Source organism: Chiloscyllium punctatum, chromosome 32 (genome assembly GCF_047496795.1).
Source record: "Chiloscyllium punctatum isolate Juve2018m chromosome 32, sChiPun1.3, whole genome shotgun sequence".
Taxonomy (NCBI): Eukaryota; Metazoa; Chordata; class Chondrichthyes; order Orectolobiformes; family Hemiscylliidae; genus Chiloscyllium; species Chiloscyllium punctatum.
Window position 1 is genome coordinate 43,376,773 of NC_092770.1, and position 16,951 is coordinate 43,393,723.

The window sequence follows — 16,951 nt, forward strand, 5'->3', positions numbered from 1 at the left end:
TTCGCCAATGCAACAATCGCCATGGCCATTGTCTTGTCTGGAAAGTGTGGAGGCAGGGATGTACCAAAACACCTACCCCGTCGTTGTCGGTGTCTCCCAAGCAGATGGCCTGTGTGAACAGGTTTCCACTGAAGTCCAGTGCCACTCTCTCCACATAACTGACCGACCGCATCCCTCAGGCTCAGGCCCACGCCCCGGCTCGAGCGCGGTGGATTCTGGCCATCTCCATGGTTACAGCGAGGTTGCACGACAATGGGCAGGCTTTGTTTTTACAGCAGTCCATCCGGCGGTGCGGTTTACGGCAGGCGTGACAACATAGTGGAGGTGGAGCATCGAAGGGAGAAGGGAATTGACAGGTACGAGAGTGAACATGGTTACATTTGTACCTATGATAATTGTAGATGATACAGCGTTGATTAACTTGACTGATCGGACAATGTAGAATTAGAATAAATATTGCTGCTACATTGTGGCTATTTTGGGGGACGAGGCTTACTTGAAGCTCAGGAGAAAAATAAATGATATGCATTGCCGCATGAAAGGATTCTACATTCTTTTAATATTTCTTCAATCTTTGAGATTTTCTGTTTTATTCTTAAAATTTAAAGTTGGTTTTTCCTTTGATTTAATTCTTCCTTTGTCTAATCTCTTCCTACCCACGTCTGCGACTATTCAGACAATCCTACACGACGGGTTTCCAGCTTTTTGTCTCTTTTTGTCGCCTTGAATGTTTAGTTACTTTACACCTCCAGTCTCAACCCAAAAACAGGATCTGCGAGCCCTCTGCTTCACTGGATGAGTCCTCCACTAGATTTTTAAGGGAATGCTCCACTGCTAGAGGTGATATTTTTTGGATGAAATATTTAAATCCAGACTATTTCTGCTGTTGTTATTAGGTGGATATAAAAGATCCCATTATACTATATGGAAGAGGAGCAGGGGCATTAATCCTGGTGTTCTGGTCAATATTTATCCCTTAATCAACATTAGTTTAAAAAGCAAACCATTTACACTGTACCAGTTTGTTATATGAGGTAAAAACAATGAGGTAAAAACAATGACTGCAGATGCTGGAAAGCAAATACTGGATTAGTGGTGCTGGAAGAGCACAGCAGTTCAGGCAGCATCCAACGAGCAGCGAAATGGACGTTTCGGGCAAAAGCCCTTCAGCTTTATTCCTGATGAAGGGCTATTGCCCGAAACGTCGATTTCGCTGCTCGTTGAATGCTGCCTGAACTACTGTGCTCTTCCAGGACCACTAATCCAGTTTGTTATATTGTTGCTTGTGAGAGCTTGTTGCATGTAAATTGACTGCTATATTCAGCATTGTTAAAAATCACACAACACCAGGTTATACTCCAACAGGTTTATTTGGGAGTAATAGCTTTCGGAGCACTGCTCCTTCATCAGCTATCTGATGAAGGAGCAGCGGTCCAAAAGCTATTACTTCCAAATAAACTTGTTGGACTATAACCTGGTGTTGTGTGATTTTTAACTTTATCCACCCCAGTCCAACAGTGGCACCTCCACATCATCTTTTCTATATTATAAGGTTGATACAACCAATTAATGTCTTGTGACGTGTAAAGGGTTTTGGGGCATGCTGAGGTCAGGAGAGGCTTTGTATGAATATAAATCTTCCTTTCTCATTGAAATGACTGCTTTGACTCCACTCACTTTCATCCTATGAAAGCCTCACTGTTGGATCGTGCAGGACTCATGTATATACCTACTTTGTGATAAAAGTCCTTTTTAAAAAAAAGTCCTCTCCCCAACCTTTTCGCCCCACACGTTGACTGTATCAATACCACTCAGAACTAAAAAATCTCATTAACTTTACTTCTGATTTCCACCCTTTCCTCATCTTTCTATGGTTCATCTTGGATTCTTCCCTTCTCTTGCTCAAGTTCTTCATCTCCATTCCTGGACAGTCAACCAATTTCTTATAAGGGAATGAAAACATGAAGCAGAAGGAAATATTCAGCCCCTCAAGCCTGCTCCATCATTTAACGATCAGATCAGCCATGATCTTGATGTCAAATCTACATTCCCACCTGCCCTAAAAACCTTGATTATTAAGAATCTACGTATCTATCTCTACCTTAAAAATAATCAAGGACCCGATTTTCATCTCCTTTTTATGATGAAAAAGTTCCAAAGACTTACGACCCTCAGAAACAAATTAATTTAATCTGTTTTAAATGAGCAATGCCTGATTTTTAAATTGTGACTCCCAGTTTTAGATTCATAGAGTCATAGAGATGTAAAGCGTGGAAACAGACCTTCGGTCCAACCCGTCCATTCCGACCAGATATCCCAACCCAATCTAGTCCCACCTGCCAGCACCCAGCCCATATCCTTCCAAACCCTTCCGATTCATATACACATCCAAATGCCTCTCAAATGTTGCAATTGTGCCAGCCTCCACCACTTCATCTGGCAGCTCATTCCATACCTGTACCACCCTCTGTGTGAAAACGTTTCCCCTTAGGTTTCTTTTATATCTTTCCCCTCTCACCCTAAACCTATGCCCTCTAGTTCTGGACTCCCCGACCCCAGGGAAAAGACTTTGCCTATTTACCCTATCCATGCCCCTCATAATTTTGTAAACCACTGTAAGGTCGCCCCTCAGCCTCCGACGCTCCAGAGAAAACAGCCCCAGCCTGTTCAGCCTCTCCCAATAGCTCAAATCCTTGAACCCTGACAACATCCTTGTAAATCTTTTCTGAACCCTTTCAAGTTTCACAACATCTCCCCAATAGGAAGGAGACCACAATTGCACGCAATATTCCAACAGTGGCCTAACCAATGTCCTGTACAGCCGCAACATGACCTCCCAGCTCCTGTGCTCAATACTCTGACCAATAAATGAAACGCCTTCTTCACTATCCTATCTACCTGCGACTCCACTTTCAAGGAGCTATGAATCTGCAAACCGAGTTCTCTTTCTTCAGCAACACTCCCTAGGACCTTACCATTAAGTGTATAAGTCCTGCTAAGATTTGCTTTCGAAAAATGCAGCACCTCACATTTATCTGACTTAAACTCCATCTGCCACGTCTCAGCCCATTGGCACATCTGGTCAAGATCCTGTTGTAATCTGAGCTAACCCTCTTCGCTGTCCACTACACCTCCAATTTTGGTGTCATCTGCAAACTTACTAACTGTACCTCTTATGCTCGCATCCAAATCATTTATGTAAATAACAAAATGTAGAGGACCCAGAACCGAACCTTGTGGCACTCCAATGGTCACAGGCCTCCAGTCTGAAAAACATCCCTTCACCACCACCCTCAGTCTTCTACCTTTGAACCAGTTCTGCATCCGAATGGCTAGCTCTCCCTGTATTCCATGAGATCTAACCTTGCTAACCAGTCTCCCATGGGAAACCTTGTTGAATGCCTTACTGAAGTCCATATAGATCACATCTACCGCCCTGCCCTCATCAATCCTCTTTGTTACTTCTACAAAAAACTTGATCAAGTTTGTGAGACATGATTTCCCAGGCACAAAGCCATGTTGACTATCCCTAATCAGTCCTTGCCTTTCCAAATGCATGTACATCCTGTCCCTCAGGATTTCCTCCAACAACTTGCCCTCCACCAAAGTCAGGCTCACTGGTCTATCGTTCCCTGGCTTTACTTACCGCCCTTCTTAAATAGTGGCACCACGTTTGCCAACCTACAGTCTTCCGGCATCTCACCTTTGACTATCAATGATACAAATATCTCAGCAAGAGGCCCGGCAATCACTTCTCTAGCTTCCCACAGAGTTCTTGGGTACACCTGATCAGGTCGTAGGGATTTATCCACCTTTACCAGTTTCAAGACATCCAGCACTTCCTCCTCTGTAATCTGGACATTTTGCACGATGCCACCAGCTATTTCCCTACAGTCTGTATCTTCCATATCCTTTTCCACAGTAAATACTGATGCAAAACACTCATTTAGTATCTCTCCCATTTTCTACGGCTCCAGACAAAGGCCGCCTTGCTGGTTTTTGAGGGGCCCTATTCTCTCCCTAGTTACCCTTTTGTCCTTAATATATTTGTAAAAATCCTTTGGATTCTTTTTAATTTTATTTGCCAAAGCTACCTCATGTCCCCTTTTTGCCCTCCTGATTTCCTTCTGAAGTATACTCCTACTTCTTTTATACTCTAAGGATTCACTCGATCTATCCTGTCTATACTTGATACATGCTTCCTTCTTTTCTTAACCAAACCCTCAATTTCTTTAGTCATCCAGCATTCTGTCCACCTACCAGCCTCGCCTTTCACCCTGACAGGAATATATTTTCTCTGGATTCTTGTTATCTCTTTTCTGAAGGCTTCCCATTTTCCAGCCATCCCTTTACGTGCGAACATCTGCCCCCAGTCAGCTTTCGAAAGTTCTTGCCTAATACCATCAAAATTGGCCTTTCTCCAATTTAGAACTTCAACTTTTAGATCTGGTCTATCCTTTTCCATCACTATTTTAAATCTAATAGAATGGCAGTGCCAGTCTATTTTTCGAAAGTTAATATCTTCTACTATAACTACCCTATTATTCTTACAGATAGCTGAGATCTCCTTACACGTTTGTTTCTCAATTTCTCTCTGACTATTAGGGGGTCTGTAATACAATCCCAATAAGGTGATCACCCCGTTCACATCCAGTTCCACTCAAATAACTTCCCAGGATGTATTTCTGGGAATATCCTCCCTCAGCACAGCTATAATACTATCCCTTATCAAAAATGCCACTCCCCCTCCTCTCTTGCCTCCCTTTCTATCTTTCCTGTAGCATTTGTATCTTGGAACATTAAACTGCCAGTCCTGCCCTTCCCTGAGCCATGTTTCTGTAATTGCTATGATATCCCAGTCCCATGTTCCTAACCATGCCCTGAGTTAATCTGCCTTCCCTGTTAGGCCCCTTGCATTGATATAAATGCAGATTAATTTATTAGTCCTACCTTGTCCCTGCCTGCCCTGAATGTTTGAGTCGCTTCTGTTCTCAGCTGTACCCGTCTCAGATCAATCTCTTTCCTCAATATCTCCCTGGGTCCCACCCCCCCCCCCCCCCCCCACCTTACTAGTTTAAATCATCCCAAACAGTTCTAGCAAATTTCCCTGCCAGTATATTAGTTCCCTTCCAATTTAGGTGCAATCTGTCCTTCTTGTACAGGTCACTTCCACCCCAAAAGAGATTCCAATGATCCAAAAATGTGAATCCTTCTCCCATACACCAGCTCCTCAGCCATGCATTCACCTGCTCTATCCTCCTGTTCCTGAACTCACTAGCTCGTAGCACCGAGAGTAATCCAGATATTACTACTCTCGTGGACCTCCTTTTTAAATGTCTGCCGAACTCCCTGTAATCTCCCTTCAGAATCTCAGCCTTTTCCCTTCCTATGTTGTTGGTTCCAATGTAGACAATGACCTCCTGCTGGCCCCTCTCCCCCATGAGAACATTCTGCACCCTCTCCTTGATCCTGGCACCAGGGAAGCAACACACCATTCTGCTTTTTAGCTACTGGCCACAGAAACGTCTGTCTGTATCTCTGACTACAGAATCCCCTAACACAATTGATCTCTTAGAAGCCGACATACCCCTTGTTGCATTAGAACTCGTCTCAATACCAGAAACTTGGCAGTTTGTGATACATTCCCCTGAGAATCCATCACCCTCTACATTATCCAAAACAGCATACCTGTTTTAAATGGGCATATCCACAAAATACTCCTGCCCTAGGTGCCTACCTCTCTTCCCTTTCCTGGAGTTAACCCACCCATGTGACTGTATCTGAGACTTTCCCCCCCTTCCGATAACTGCTATCCTTCACATACTGTTGCTGTTGCAAATTCCTCATTGCTTCTAACTGTCTGTCCAACCAATCCATTCGATCTGATAAGATTTGCAGCTAGCAGCATTTATGGCAGATATATCCCTTAAACTCTCTTTAAACTCCCACATCAGACGAAAAGTACATATCACTACAAAGGCCATTTTTGCTCCTTCACAATCTACTGACCCAGAAAATAACACCGTCTTATTCCTCTCCAAAACACTGTCCCAGGTTAAATTAATAGTTATGGCTTATATTTTAAGTTTAATCAAGAGACATATCTCCAAAAATATATAATCAAGAAAGAACCCACTCTACTCACTACTACAGCCTTTCTATTGGACACACTTAAAACAGCAATTAACTTATCTGATTCTTAATAAGCATTTTATCCACATCTACACTGTCATGACCCCTCAGGACTTAATTGTTTCAATCAAGCTGTCTCTTATTCTTCTAATCTCCAGCAGATATGCACCTAGCTTATCCAACATTTCCTCGCAAGACAACACTCCCACTCCAGGTAAACCTTCTTTAAATTGCTTCCAACGTATTTACATCCTTCCTTCAATAAGAATGCATAGTGCTCTATTTGTAGCCTCACTAAGCCTCTGCATAACTGAAATGTAACCTTCCTACTTTTGTATTCAGTTTCTCTCATGATAAATGAAAACACACTTAATTTTACTAAAAGTTTGCTGTATCTATATATTAAAATTTTGTGATACGTGCTCTCGGACACCCAGATCCCTTTGCACCTCAGAGCTCTGAAATTCTTCACTGTTTTGATAAGTTTTTTAATCCTTACTGCAGAAATGGACAATTTTGCATTTTACCACATTTGCCATATCTTTGCCCACTCACAATCTATCTTTTATAGCACTTGTACATCCTTTTCAAAAACTTTCCTATTTCTGTCATCAGCAAATTTTTCAACTATGCTGCTGTGCCTTCAATCAAGTTACTTACATAACGTGCAAACAGTTGAGATTCCAGCACTGATTCCTGTGGCACACCACTCATTACATCTTATCAACCTGAAAATGATCCATTTATGTTTACTCTCCGCTTTCTATTAGCCAGCCAATCATCTATGGCAGTACACCATGAACTTTTATTTTCCACATTAATCTTTTTGGCAAGTTATCAAGTGCCTTCTGGAAATACACCTCTTCAGTATAGATATAGGTTCGCTCACTGAGCTGGAAGGTTCATTTGCAGACGTTTCGTCACCATACTAGGTAAACATCTTCAGTGAGCCTCCAGACGAAGCACTGCTGATGATTCCTGCTTTCTATTTATATGTTTGGGTTGGTGATGTCATTTGCTGTGGTGATGTCAGTTCCTGTGTTTTTCTCAGGGGGTGGTAAATGGGGTCCAAGTCAATGTGTTTGTTGATAGAGTTCCGGTTATAAATGCCATGCTTCTAGGAATTCGCATACATTTGGCTTGTCCCAGTCGAAGTGGTGTCCTTCCTCATCTGTATGTAAGAATACTAGTGAGACAGAATCATGTCGTTTTGTGGCTAGTTGATGTTCATGTATCCTGGTGGCTAGTTTTCTGCTTGTTTGTCCAAGGTAGTGTTTGTTACAGTTCTTGCACGGTATTTTGTAAATGACATTAGTTTTGCTTGTTGTCTGGATGGGGTCTTTCAAGTTCATTAACTGCTGTTTTAGTGTGTTGGTAGGTTTGTGGGCTATCATGATGCCAAGGGTTCTGAGTAGTCTGGCAGTCATTTTCAAGATGTCTTTGATGTAGGGGAGAGTGGCTCGGGCTTTTGGATGCATTTTGTTTGCTTGTTTGGGTTTATTACATAAAATACACTAAAGAGGAGGAAAACAACAAACACCCATTTCTAAATGTCACAGTAGAGCAAACAGCCAATGGGGAACTTCAAACCAGCTTCTACAGGAAAACAGCACATATGGACCAAATGTTGAACTACAGAAGCAATCAGCCCAACACCCACAAACAAAGCTACATCAGAACATTATTTCAACGAGCCAACACACACTGCAGCACAGAGGAACTATGCAGAGCAGAGAAAAATCACCTATACAGTTTATTCAAAAAGAATGGGTACCCAGTGAACACAGTCCGCTGATCTCTCAGCAACAAACCCAAACAAGCAGACAAAATATGTCCAGAAACCCTAGCCACTCTCCCCTACATCAAAGACATCTGAGAAATGACTGCCAGACTACTCAGACCCCTTGGCATCATGGTAGCTCACAAATCCCCAAGACAGTAAAACAGCAGCTAATGAACCTGAAAGACCCTATACAGACAACGAGCAAAACTATTGTCACTTACAAAATACCTTGCAAGAACTGTAACAAACACTACATTGGACAAACAGGCAGAAAACTAGCCACCAGGAATCATGAACATCAACTAGCCACAAAAGGACATGACCCTCTCTCACTAGTATCCTTACATACAGATAAGGAAGGACACCACTTTGACTGGGACAATACATCCATCCTAGGACAAGCCAAACAGAGACATGCAGGAGAATTCCTAGAAGCATGGCTCAGCACTATGACTCTACTCCAACAGAACTCTATCAATAAACACATTGACTGGACCCCATTTACCACCCTCTGAGAAAAATAACAGGAAATGACATCACCAACCTAAACATAGAAAGCAGGAATCATCAGCAATGCTTTGTCCGGAGGCTCACTGAAGATGTTACCTAGTATGGTGACAAAAAATCTGAAAACGAACCTTCCAGCTCAGCGAGCAAACCTACATTCCGAACCTCAACCTGAGCTACAAATCTTCAGACATGCTATGACACACCTCTGGCCTAGAATTAGGGATGCCAGAACTACACCACAAGAGCCCTGACACTTTGGAATATATTCTGTATGTTTTTAAATAGCCCCTTAAATGCCTGCTACTATATCTCTATTGACTTGTGTTTTAACTTAATCTGCCAGTTCTCTGTAACCAGCTCTGCATTCTTGCCTTTAATTAATTTTATTTTAAAATAGTTTCAGCTCCTTATTGTTGCACCATACCAGGTCTAGTACAGCCTGTCCTCTGGTCAGCTCCAGAATATTCTATTCGAAAGAAACTATCCCAGAAATATTATATGAACTGCCCATCTCATCTCATTTTGCAGATCTGACCTTCATGGGTTAAAATATCTGAATAACATAAACTCATTCAGTTGCTGAAGCTTCTTTTCTGCGTTTTGAGTTTTTACTTCCCACTCCATTCAGATTAATTTTTGTCCATTGCTAAATAGGTAGATTAAAATATCCAATGACTAATACTGTACCTTTCTGACATTCTCTAATAATTTCTTCCTGTATGTTTCACCCTACTATGTAGTTGCTGTTAGGAGGTTGATACAGTACTCCCATAAGTGACTTGTTGCTTTTATTATTCCTCCATCCAAATCATTTCAAGGTTAACTTAGGTTATCCCTTGCTATTGCACTAAGACAATAATTAGCTGACAGAGCCATCCCTCCAACTTCTTATAGATTTCTGACCTCCTTAAATATCCTTTACCAGACAAGATTCAGTTCCAGTTCATGTAATCCTTCAGCCATTTCTCTGTAATGGCTGCCAGATCATACCTATTTATTTATTCTGTCAGTTCATCTGATTTGTTATGGATGCTCTGTGCATTCAGTTACAGTACTTTTAGCTTTATAATTTCTTTATAACTTCTAGTTTAATCTGTTGGTTCACTCTAAGGATGGGATGGAGAGTAGAAATCTGTCAAGGTCTATTTACCATTTCCCATATTAATAGATTTCCCTTTGGCCTTGACTCTACTTGTTACCACATAATCCTAAATTTGATGCCTTGCTCCACTGTTTATTCTAAAATCCTCTTGAAATAACTGCACACAGGCTGGTATCCCACCACCAAATCACCCTTTATTTACTTGTGCACAATAGACTGGCCATTGCCAGCCAGCTTGGAGTCAGTCACCTCAACTCAGGAGATTCTAATCTCCTCACTTTTTTTGTTTTTTTTAGAGTCAGTCTCCTAAACTGAGGAGATTCTAAATCTCCTGTTTATTTTTTTATATAGAAGCCTGGTTTATCTCCTAGTTATATCGGTCAGTCAGGACTTTCCTGATTTGGCCCGTTAATAAACCAATAACAGCCTCAGTCAATGAGATCACCTGGTTTCAATTTCTACACTTTTTTTACTTGGTAGTTATGCAATTGGCAAGAGCATCAGCCCTAGCCTGTTTTAGGTTGAGACCATCCTGTTCAGATCTATATCTGGTACAGAACCCACTTTCTCCAATATTGATGCCAGGACCTCACAAACCAGAATTTCTCCCATACCAATCTTTGAGCCATGCATTCATTTACCTAATCTGATTTGCCAATGACCTTCTGGTAAGGCCACTTACTTTCACAGCCACCATGATTACACTTCATCCCACTTCACTTAATAGAAGGCCACTTTCTTCTCTATCACATCTGTTCTGACACAGAAGTGCTTCCAATACGTCTCCCTTTTCCTTAATTGAAAATTCTACAGTTACCCTGGATTCACTGTCCAATTTCCTACACTTGAGCTCTCATCTTTCGTACTATTGAGATCTCTGTGTGAGATTCTAACACGCTTGATGCAACTGCAATACGCCAACTTCTGTGAACAGCCACGATTTATTTAAGCAAGTACCAGCTTTTGGAGGATCACTTAACATTCTTTAGGATTCTTGCAGAGCGTGTCAAGTGAGGCTGTCTGAACAAGGGAACTGTCCTCCCTTTATACAAGGTTTTACATTACAGTCAGATATGCATGCAAGACACAACCCCGTAGTCACATGCTACCCAAAGACAATGTGTGATTAGGTTATTCCTTAAACTGCAGCATTTACACATTGTCACATCCTGCCTACAAGACAGAAAACACTCCCAGCCCCAGCCCCAGCCCTCTCCCCGGACATCCAATTTCTTAGATGTCAGCAGAACAAATTAACCCTTTAAGATCTCATTCCTGCCTTTTATCACTCCATGATAACCAACCAAATGGGGCTGAAATAGGCTCTACCGGCTTATTCATAAGAATCTGACAGCCAGTATTTAAGCATTGTTGTTATAACATACAATGATTGTAACAACAAAAATTACTAGTCTATGGAGTAAATAGGATCCTCCCACATGGAAAAAAACGTGTTCACCCAGTAGGGTTCTTAAATCCACAGTGCTTAGTGACCACTCTATCTCCAAGTTGAGTAGAAATGAGCCAGTTATCCAAAATCTCTTTCAGTAAAGTCCAACCTGAAAACAAAATCCAGTTTGTCCTTGCACATCACTCTCTGGAGAAGTCTGAATTCTTGGATAAGGGCAGTTAAATACTTAAAACTGACAAGACTTCCATCCTTGCGGTGATGCTTCAGATGGAGGATATTAGCACATCTGAGCATGAAGTGTGGCAGCTGTACTTGCAGCAGCAGTGTAGGTGAATGCATTATGTGGAATGGCAGGGGTCAGTTCTGTTGTGTACAGTGGATAGGCAACCCAGGCTTCTGGAGATGTAACGATCAGTGCTATTCCTGTAAGGTCATAGCGGTCCCGTGCAATGAAGTGTGCTCCCAAAGCAGGGTGCATATTTGTGGGGTTAGGTGTTTGCTTTTGGCCATCTTAGTGTTCGCCTTTGCAAATTCCAACCAGAGAGTTTGAGTAATTTCGGGATCAAATCAAATGTCATTTAATGCATTCTTTGCTTTTGCTCCTGCTCTACTGTCAGAAATAACAAAGCCAACTGGCTGTTTTGATGTTAGCTTGATCGGTGAACCTTCAAATCCTTTAAATGGTTGAAAGAGAAGGTAAAGCTCACATGGTTTAATATCCATAGGAAGGCCACTGACAAAAGGTGTATGGATTCCTCTTCATCATTGTTAGCTTCATCTCTTTTCGTGCTGATGACTGGGGAGCTGATTGAATCCATTGTGTCCCCCTACTCTGGGCAGATGGTGCTGGCGCTGGGAGAGCAGAAGGTCACCAGAATAGGTGTGATATGTTCTGGGGTCAATTATCTATCAGAAGCGCTGAGCAAAGTTCCCAGGAATGTGACTTGGCGCTGAGTGAGCAATGATAACATTTCCAGAGGGCTGGGTAAATGGAGTGGGGCCTGGATCGAGTTGTGGAGGGGCAGACAGTGATCCGAAAGCATGCTTTACCTGTGAATAGAGAAATCTTAGAGACAATATTAGCTGCTGAAAGCATCTATGCATTTCCTCTCTCTTTCCCTCCTTGCCAAGGTGGGTATCAGTGTGAAGACAGTCAGAAAGCATCAGGTATACACATTTGGCCAACTGGAGTAATCCAGAGGCCTTTTGACGCAGAGTACGAACATCCATGCATCTTCCACATTTGTTTTTCTGGGTCGGGGCATCCCCCTTTAAACGCTGCACAGTGACAATGTCTGGTTTGCCCGTTGTTTGAGGCAGGTGATCAACTTAGCACCTGCCGGTTCACAGAGGACACAATAAAATTGCGGGCTGTTGCTGCTTTATTGGAGCTCAATCAGCTCTGGCATTGCCATTGCTGGTGTCCGTATTGCCCATTACATGAGCAGCACATTTGATTATGGCCAGTTGCTTGGGGAAGAGGATGGCATTGAGGAGATTTCAGACATGTAGTGAGTTCTGAATAGATGTCACTGAGGAGGTCAGAAATCCACACTGTGACCATAGCTGGTCGTCGGTGTCATTGTCTAGAAACATTGGCAGACCAGAAATGTCAGGAGATACCTCCATTTTGTTCCCACTTGATAGTCCGGCTTGGCGGTTCAACTCTGATTACTTATTTTGCCTCTCCTTTCTCACTTTTTCCTGTTTTTCTCTACTCATAATATAATCCCCACTCCCAAGACTTAGGGTTTCCTCATGATCGCACACTTTAATCCCTCTTTGTGCATTATTCTCCCAGCTGGCCTGTTTAGATTTAGTCGTTATTTCCTCAGCAGTCCTTCTCCACGCGGATATTAAAGTTTTCCATTTAGTCCCTGGATTATGTTTCCAAATTGCCTTCTCTGCTTTTAAACTTTTATCCAAGTCCCACGTTTATCCTATCAGCCAAATTTCATTTCCCAATTTTTAATTTAAACATCCTGACAGTCACCTGAACTGCTCCTCATTTTGGGGGTCAACCCAGCATAACGGATGCAAAGGGGTTCCAACACCAAATTTATCCAACATCTGTCCCATTTTTAAAGTTTCAACTTTCTAACTTATCTCTTTATAAGAATATCGTTTCCTCAATCTCTGCACCTACTTCAGGATCCTGACCTTTGTGTGGGGGATTCCCCCTCTTAACAACAGGTTCAAGACAGGATGGCTGAGACAGACACAGTAGTTATCTTTTATCTTATGTACTATGTTCCGTGGCCTCAAATCCTGCAATTAGAAAATTCTAACCTCTGAATTCTAGGGGAATCCTAACCTCCCCTGGATGAACGCGTCAGCATATGTGTGCGTGAGTTATCTCAGAGATTCGGTCACTGCAAAGTCCTAGGGGACGAGGATTCGATTGAGTGACAGGTTAGCAAGAGCGATCAAGGTAAATCTTACCTAGTGGGCTCATCCATCTCATGTTACCGTCACACAGACGATCACTTACTCAGTCTGTCTAGAAGCTCCAAGAAGTTGGAATCACATTCTAGTCGCCAAATGCAAGGTTCCCGTCTTCAGATCCTTACATACAGTCATAGAGATGTACAGCATGGAAACAGACCCTTCGGTCCAATCCGTCCATGCCGACCAGATATCCCAACCCAATCTAGTCCTACCTGCCAGCACCCGGCCCATATCCCTCCAAACCCTTCCTATTCATATACCCATCCAAATGTCTCTTAAAATATTGCAGTTCTTCCAGCCTCCACCACAACCTCTGGCAGCTCATTCCATACACGTACCACCCTCTGCGTGAAAAACTTGCCCCTTAGGTCTCTTTAATATCTTTCCCCTATCACCCTAAACCTATGCCCTCTAGTTCTGGACTCCCCGACCCCAGGGAAAAGACTTAGTTTATTTATCCTGTCCATGCCCCTCATAATTTTGTAAACCTCTATGAGGTCACCCCTCAGCCTCCAACGCTCCACGGAAAACAGCCCCAGCGTGTTCAGCCTCTCCTTGTAGCTCAGATCCTCCAACACTGGCAGCATTCTTGTAAATCTTTTCTGAACCCTTTCAAGTTTCACAACATCTCCCCAATAGGAAGGAGACCAGAATTGCATGCAGTATTCCAACAGTGGCCTAACCAAACTCCTGTACAGCTGCAACACAATCTCCCAACTCGTGTACTCAATACTCTGACCAATAAAGGAATGCATACCAAACACCTTCTTCACTATCCTATCTACCTGTGATACCACTTTCAAGGAGCAATGAACCTGCACTCCAAGGTATCTTTGTTCAGCAACACTCCCTAGGACCTTACCATTAAGTGTATAAGTCCTGCTAAGATTTGCTTTCCCAAAATGCAGCACCTCGCATTTATCTGAGTTAAACTCCATCTGCCACTTCTCAGCCCATTGGCCCATCTGGTCCAGATCTTGTTGTAATCTGAGGTAACCCTCTTCGCTGTCCACTACACCTCCAATTTTGGTGTCATCTGCAAACTTACTAACTGTACCTCTTATGCTTGCATCCAAATCATTTATCCAAATGACAAAAAGTAGAGGGCCCAGCACCAATCCTTGTGCCACTCCACTGGTCACAGGCCTCCAGTCTGAAAACAAACCCTCCACCACCACCCTCTGTCTTCTACCTTTGAGCCAGTTCTGTATCCAAATGCTAGCTCTCCCTGTATTCCATGAGTTCTAACCTTGCTAATCAGTCTACCATGGGGAATCTTGTCGGTCGCCTTACTGAAGTCCATATAGATCACATCTACTGCTCTGCCCTCATCAATCTTCTTTGTTACTTCTTCAAAAAACTCAATCAAGTTTGTGAGACATGATTTCCCACGCACAAAGCCATGTTGACTATCCCGAATCAGTCCTTGCCTTTCCAAATACATGTACATCCTGTCCCTCAGGATTCTCTCCAACAACTTGCCCTCCACTGAGGTCAGGCTCACCGGTCTTTATTTCCCTGGCTTGTCTTTACCGCTCTTCTTAAACAGTGGCACCATGCTTGCCAACCTCCAGTCTTCCAGCACCTCCCCTGTGACTATTGATGATACAAATATCTCAGCAAGAGGCCCAGCAATCACTTCTCTAGCTTCCCACAGAGTTCTCGGGTACACCTGATCAGGTCCTGGGGATTTATCCACCTTTAACCGTTTCAAGACATTCAGCACTTCCTCCTCTGTAATCTGGACATTTTGCAAGATGTCACCATCTATTTCCCTACAGTCTATATCTTCCATATCCTTTTCCACAGTAAATACTGATGCAAAATATTCATTTAGTATCTCCCCCATTTTTTGCGGCTCCACACAAAGGCCACCTTGCTGATCTTTGAGGGGCCCTATTCTCTCCCTAGTTACCCTTTTGTCCTTAATATATTTGTAAAAACCCTTTGGATTCTCCTTAATTCTATTTACCAAAGCTACCTCATGTCCCCAGTTTGCCCTCCTGATTTCCCTCTTAAATATACTCCTACTTTCTTTATACTCTTCTAAGGATTCACTCGATCTATCCTATCTGTACCTGAAATATGCTTCCTTCTTTTTCTTAACCAAACCCTCAATTTCTTTAGTCATCCAGCATTCCCTATACCTACCAGCCTTCCCTTTCATCCTGACAGGAATATACTTTCTCTGGATTCTTGTTATCTCATTTCTGAAGGCTTCCCATTTTCCAGCCATCTCTTTACCTGCGAACATCTGCGCCAATCAGCTTTCAAAAGTTCTTGCCTAATACCGTCAAAATTGACCTTTCTCCAATTTAGAACTTCAACTTTTAGATCTAGTCTATCCTTTTCCATCACTATTTTAAAACAAATAGAATTATGGTCACTGGCCCCAAAGTGCTCCCCCACTGACACTCAGTCACCTGCCCTGCCTTATTTCCCAAGAGTAGGTTCAAGTTTTGCACCTTCTCTAGTAGGTACATCCACATACTGAATCAGAAAATTGTCTTGTACACACTTAAGAAATTCCTCTCCCTCTAAACCTTGAACAGTATGGCAGTCCCAGTCAATGTTTGGAAAATTAAAATCCCCTACCATAACTACCCTATTATTCTTACAGATAGCTGAGATCTCCTTACAAGTTTGTTTCTCAATTTCCCTCTGACTATTGGGGGGTTTATAATACAATCCCAATAAGGTGATCATTTCTTTCTTATTTCTCAGTCCACCCAAATAACTTCCCTGGATGTATTTCCGGTAATATCCTCCTTCAGCACGGCTGTAATGCTATCCCTTATCAAAAATGCCACTCCTCCTCCTCTCTTGCCTCCCTTTCTGTCCTTCCTGTAGCATTTGTATCCTGGATCATTAAGCTGCTAGTCTTGCCCATCCCTGAGCCATGTTTCTGTAATTGCTATGGTATCCCAATCCCATGTTCCTAACCATGCCCTGAGTTAATCTGTCTTCCCTGTTAGGCCCCTTGCATTGAAATAAATGCAGTTTAATTTATTAGTCCTACCTTGTCCCTGACTTTTTGACTCACTTCTGTTCTCAGCTGTACCCGTCTCAGACCAATCTCTTTCCTCACTATCTCCCTGGGTCCCCACCGCCCCCCCCCCCCCACCCCCCCCCCCACCCCCCCCCCCCCCACCCCCACCGCCCCCCCCCCCACCCCCACCCCCACCCCCCCCCACCCCCACCCACACCACACCCCCCCACCCACACCCCACCCCCACCCACCCACCCCCCCCCCACCCACACCCCCCCCCCCCACACCCCCCCCCCCACACCCCCCCCCACCCCCCCCCACCCCAACCCCCCCACCCCCCCCCACCCCAACCCCCCCACCCCCCCCCACCCCAACCCCCCCACCCCCCCCCACCCCAACCCCCCCACCCCCCCCACCCCCCCCCCCACCCCCCCCCCCCAAGGGAACCGTTCTTCCTTTATACAAGGTTTAACAGCGCAATAAGTCATTCACGCAAGACATAACCCCTGCCATTCCCCCATAGTCACCCAAAAACAATGTGAAGTGATTAGATTATTTCCAGAAACAGTGCGTGAT

The 16,951-nt window shown here is 43.4% G+C and overlaps 2 protein-coding genes and 1 pseudogene across 2 annotated transcripts in view; 1 reads left to right on the top strand and 2 right to left on the bottom strand.

The window, feature by feature from the left end:
* Positions 1-255, bottom strand: part of itfg2 (integrin alpha FG-GAP repeat containing 2) — an 89,427-nt gene extending 89,172 nt beyond the window's left edge. Inside the window, exon 1 of the mRNA XM_072552200.1 lies at positions 77-255. Within this exon, the coding sequence (XP_072408301.1) occupies positions 77-172 (96 nt within the window). The 5' untranslated portion in view covers positions 173-255. The remainder of the gene's footprint in view (positions 1-76) is intronic.
* A 34-nt stretch (positions 256-289) lies between these two features.
* Positions 290-16,951, top strand: part of LOC140458111 (peptidyl-prolyl cis-trans isomerase FKBP4-like) — a 58,260-nt gene continuing 41,598 nt past the window's right edge. Inside the window, exon 1 of the mRNA XM_072552198.1 lies at positions 290-356. The gene's annotated coding sequence lies outside the window, so the exon portion shown is untranslated. The remainder of the gene's footprint in view (positions 357-16,951) is intronic.
* On the bottom strand, positions 11,165-11,756 carry LOC140458291 (RNA-binding protein with multiple splicing 2 pseudogene; annotated as a pseudogene).